This window comes from Phaethon lepturus, unplaced genomic scaffold (assembly GCF_000687285.1).
Source record: "Phaethon lepturus isolate BGI_N335 unplaced genomic scaffold, ASM68728v1 scaffold31872, whole genome shotgun sequence".
In the NCBI taxonomy this organism is placed as follows: domain Eukaryota; kingdom Metazoa; phylum Chordata; class Aves; order Phaethontiformes; family Phaethontidae; genus Phaethon; species Phaethon lepturus.
This window is the reverse complement of record NW_010526151.1, coordinates 24,684-26,732: the sequence shown is the minus strand read 5'-3', so window position 1 is coordinate 26,732 and position 2,049 is coordinate 24,684. Positions and strand designations below refer to the sequence as shown.

At 43.7% G+C, this 2,049-nt stretch overlaps 1 protein-coding gene across 1 annotated transcript; it reads right to left on the bottom strand.

The window, feature by feature from the left end:
- Positions 1–276: 276 nt before the first annotated feature.
- On the bottom strand, positions 277–1,127 carry RNF182 (ring finger protein 182). Its single transcript, XM_010282983.1, has one exon. The coding sequence runs from the start codon at positions 1,125–1,127 to the stop codon at positions 390–392; it is 738 nt and encodes a 245-aa protein (XP_010281285.1). The 3' UTR covers positions 277–389.
- Positions 1,128–2,049: the final 922 nt, after the last annotated feature.

Here is a 2,049-nt window from a genome sequence, read left to right as displayed (position 1 = left end):
GAGATGATGCACTTCCATCTTGCAGGTTCCTGTTACACTAATTTCTTCTAGGGTGGATCCTGCAGCCTTGACTCCTGCGATCAAGTCAATAGAAAGCAAAGTGCTACTCATTTGAATAGTGGCACCAGCAGGCGCCAAGTTTGGCAATTTTGCTTTATCCCTTTTTACAACCTGGCCTTTTAAAATCAACACGCCAATTTTATTTCCATTATTTAGCTTAAAAAAGGAGGGGAAAAAAAGAAAACAAATAGAAATCAAAGGATATAAGTATATAAGTAGAGCCACTGCTTCCGTTTAGTGGGATGGACAACAATAAGTAACAATACAACGCAGGATAAATCAACTATGCTACAGATGTGGCAATACATCCTGTTTTACTGTATTTGTTATCAGGATGACATGCAGTCTAGAACTTCATGGCAAACACACTGGCAAAAGCCATAAACCATGAGAATAACAAGGCTCGAAGGAACAAGGCTTACAAAGACAACCCCAAGGGTGACTTTCTTAGATACCAGTAAATAAATCCCTAAAGGCAAGGAACTAAAGTACAGCAACCCTAGCAACCACACTAGCACCCGAATTGAGGTCTGGAAGAGCAAAGATGTGCAGTTCCACACTGTCCAGTTGTGGGACACAGTTGCAACAGAGTCAAAACTTGTAGGCCTGTAAAATTCCACCACAGGGGTTGAGTTCAGAGCCTGGGGACTCTCTCTTTGCACTTCCATGATTGTTATAACCAGGCAATTAGAAGAGGTGTGAGAAGGGCTAACCAGAGATGCCAACCTTTTGGGAGTCAGCAGCAGTTCTGTTGGGTTGTCTGGTAGGCACTTCTTTCCCTTTCCCCCACAAGCTAAATTCAGAAGGATGTTGTTGTCATCAGGAAGACTACTAACCTCATCGTCTGGCAGGCATGTTTCGAACCTGCAAAACGGGCATACTATGACTCCTTGCGGGGAATCACCGAAGTCTATGATCTTGCAAAGGCATTTGGCACATACTCTGTGACAACACTCCAGCACTTTCGGCTTTCTCTGTCGCAGGTTATAGCGGTTGTAACAGATCTTGCACTCAAGCTCATCTGAGCTCTGGGTCTCCACAGACTCCTCCGGTAGTTGACTGGTCATTTCTTCTGCTGTTTTTTAGATTTGTGGAAAGAGGAGTCAATGGATGAAGAGGTCACTTGGTCTTATTTTAGAACTTTTTCTTCATGATCATATCACCCATCTCAAACAGGAAAAGAGGAGATGATGTTGTTGAAAAGCATCAGTAAGCGTCGTCCATTTTCAGCTTCTGCTAGGAACTGTGCACTGGATGTCCTTTACTCTGAGCCAGGCATCCATCTGAAAAAGACGACGTGGAATTTCTGTGGAAGAAAAGGAAAGAGAAAGCTCTAGCAGGTGAAATATGCAAGTTCCACTTTTTAGAAGCTTAGCTTCCTTTGATAAAAATACCTCTAAGGTAAGGTAGTTTTTTCTGTGGCATATGGGGCCTATGTAGCAGTCATGCTGATAAAACTTATCATCACGCTGCATGCATTTGTTTTAGACATGTAACTTTGGCTCAGCCCATGAAGTTCTCAGCAGAAGCTGCAATCTGGTTTCCTAAGGAAACGAGACCTGACTCTTGGAGCTTTTTGTCTTTCTCGGTAACTTTTGAACCTGCTGTCGAATTTCAAACAAATTGGCAGAAGGGCAGCAGTAACTGCAGATAGTTAAGTTTCTAAAAAAGTAGTGAGCACTGGGTTGGGTAGAGGAGAGGGAGAGGTATTCATAATAACTACCACTTATCCTGGAGGGCAATGGTCAGCCAGCACACACCCAGCCTCTGCTCTGAACAGGCAGTTCCTCAGCCAGAGAGGCGGGCAACACAGGAGGAAGCTGGTGATATTTTTTAAAGAGTTTTCGGGGGTGGAGTGGGTATTGTATCGTAAAGAGATATGTGGGGACCTAGCTCAAATTTGGAAAAGATCAGGCTTTATTAATTTTGCTGCTTGTGGAACAGCTTATTTCTCCGTCCCTTCAGCCAGCTGCTGAACACAGATACCGA

Coding starts and splice junctions, on each gene's coding strand:
- RNF182 (XM_010282983.1), bottom strand. CDS start 1,127: ATGACCAGTCAACTACCGGAGGAGTCTGTGGAGACCCAGAGCTCAGAT.